The sequence below is a fragment of the Notothenia coriiceps genome, unplaced genomic scaffold (genome assembly GCF_000735185.1).
Source record: "Notothenia coriiceps isolate Sejong01 unplaced genomic scaffold, NC01 NC01_scaffold00001308, whole genome shotgun sequence".
NCBI lineage: Eukaryota > Metazoa > Chordata > Actinopteri > Perciformes > Nototheniidae > Notothenia > Notothenia coriiceps.
Window position 1 is genome coordinate 1 of NW_011334009.1, and position 2,769 is coordinate 2,769.

Below are 2,769 nucleotides of genomic sequence, written 5' to 3' on the forward strand. Positions count from 1 at the left end.
GTCGGCCATGAAAGGCCAAATAAGGCGTGTCACGGCCGAAGGTGCGGGACACACCAAATTGAGTTTGGGCGATAGGGCACGCTTCGTTGTCCGACTAACGAAAACGGCTGATTTCGGCCTGGTGTGTCAGGGCCTTTAGGTCAAGAGTGGGACAATCTTTTCCCGGAAGGAAAAGCAGTTCAGTCTTGTCAAGGTTGTGCTTGAGGTGATGAGCAGACATCCACTGAGAGATGTCAGCTAGACAAGCAGGGATGCGTGCGACGACCTGGGTCTCTGAGCGGTTAAAGGTGGGGTATGTAATTTTGGAGAAACCAGCTCGAGTGCGCTAGAATTTGAAAGTAAACAACCGGAAAAAATATGCCTCTTCCTTCAGACTTCCTTACAGAGCTCCTCCTTCAACACACACGAACGCGCACATGACAAATGAGGGCACGAGATAAGTTTGTGCACAGATGGAAGGCTGACAGGCAGGTAGGCCATCCAGTTATTTTAGCCGGGCCGGCTAAAATGATTGGTCGTGCTTTTTACAGTACTACGGCTTCCACAGATGACGTAGTACTGACAAAACTGTGGTTGCCCCAAAGCAACCATCCTTACCTAATAATTGATTTATTGCTACTATTCACTAATCACTAAAGTAATCACTGTTGATGTAAATGCAAACAAAAAGGAAAACAAACGACTGTAAAAATACGACTTTGTTGAACTGGCTGCAAGATGTGTAATACAAAAATGTTCATAAATAAATAAATATTGGACAAAATAAGCAGTGATGAATAATAATGGAAACAATATATCTTTCCTTCTTATTACAGATTTCCCATTCAGTTATGTGCTCTTAAGAGAAGTTTATGAATATGAAAGCATTGATGAATCCTTGAAAACTATGGATATCTACACATTTGAACAAATCGTGGATACAAACAAAAATAAGACAAAAATGTGTTTGTTTTTTCTTCACTGTAAATCTCACTTCCCAGAGGTTTATATTCTAGTTGTCAGTGCATCTCTATAAATGAGCTGTGATACATTATTGTGACACTTAATAATTTCCCCATGTTGATTTTATCCAGGCTCCCAGTGCCTCTCTCCTGTTCTTCACGAACGGGCCAGAGCAGCAGCAGGGAAAACACAAACAGCTCGCAGCAAGACAATACCGTCTGTGCTCCTAAAGTAGATATCATGTTTATGAAGACCCATAAAACTGCCAGCAGTACCTTCATCAACATCTTGTTACGCTTTGGAGAGAAGCACAATCTCAAATTTGCCTTCCCAAACAGCCGGAACGATTTCTACTACCCCTCGTATTTCCAGCGCACGTACGTTCAGGGCTACCAATCTGGAAGGTGTTTTAACATCATGTGTAACCACATGCGATTCAATGCACCTGAGGTGGCAAAAGTGCTGCCTCGTGACGCTTTCTACACGACGATCCTGCGAGATCCCGCAGAGCTCTTTGAGTCCTCATTTCATTACTTTGGTCATGCTGTTCCTCTGACCTGGTGGATACCAGGGGAGGATAAGATGGCCAAGTTCCTGCGTGATCCTAAACAATACTTCAGCCCGGGCGGATTTAGCTCCTTCTACTTGAAGAACCTGTTGTTCTTTGACTTTGGGCAGGACAACACTCTGGATGCAGATGACCAACGAGTAGAGGACAGCGTCAGGGTCATCTCTGAGCGTTTTCACTTAGTCATGCTGATGGAGCACTTTGAGGAGTCCCTTATCCTGTTTAAAGATGCCCTCTACTGGGAGATGGATGACATACTCTTCTTCAAGCTCAACTCCCGTATGAAATCCACTGTACCTAAACTAACTCCTGAGCTCAGGGAAAAGGCCCTGCAGTGGAACAGCATAGACTGGAAGCTCTATAAACATTTTAACCTGACCTTTTGGGAGAAGGTAGAGGCTTACGGTAGAAAACAAATGGAAGAGGATGTTGAAGAGCTCAGGAGGAGGAACGCAGAACTGGTGAAGATTTGCATTGAGGGAGGCCACTCTGTGGAGGCTGGAAGTATTCATGATGCTGCCATGCAGCCGTGGCAGCCCGTTGGAGAGAAGTCTATTGAAGGATACAATTTGAACAGAAATGTAGATAAAGCCTATGAGGAGTTGTGCCGAAAGATTTTAACCCCGGAAATTCAATATCTAACAGACTTGGGGGTAAACCTGTGGCTCACTAAGCTGTGGGGACGTTTGAGGAAAATCATAAACTGGTGATGAGACAGATATTATAGAATATTGAGATAGAATTTTGTAAAACTTTATTGCACTTAACCAGAACTCACTTTACACATAAGGCCTCGAATTTCATCCTCCGGATGTTTATGTCTAGATATATCTACTTTTGTTATTTTATCATAGAATTATTTCCAATCCTGACTTAAACTATACAGAATTTCAATAATAAGTATATCTTCTTTAAGAGACCTCTTAAAAACCCACAACTGACAACTTTTCAAAAGAATAAGAAACGGATGTGCTGGTGTATCAGTCACAAATACTGCACAACTTGGCAGTAAGTTACAAAGGGACATTGAAAAAACATTATTCTTTGGTGTACCCCTCAAATGTTCATAAACTGTATTTGCTGCCAAAATTATTTGTGAGGTTTGATCATTTTAAATATTGTGTTTCACGATACAGAAAACTGAACATTTGTTTTGTGTATGACATTAATATATATTTATAAATATATATTTACGTCATACAATAAATATGTCAGATGTGTGTGTTCATATGAGAATATGTTCTGGACTTTTTCTCCAT

General features: G+C 41.5%; 1 protein-coding gene across 1 annotated transcript; it reads left to right on the plus strand.

The window, feature by feature from the left end:
* Positions 1 to 1,073: 1,073 nt before the first annotated feature.
* LOC104960150 (galactosylceramide sulfotransferase-like) lies at positions 1,074 to 2,220 on the plus strand (the record flags this gene model as incomplete). Its single annotated transcript, XM_010788118.1, has 1 exon — positions 1,074 to 2,220. A coding segment is annotated over one exon (1,147 nt), but the record flags the coding sequence as incomplete, so codon positions are not given.
* Positions 2,221 to 2,769: the final 549 nt, after the last annotated feature.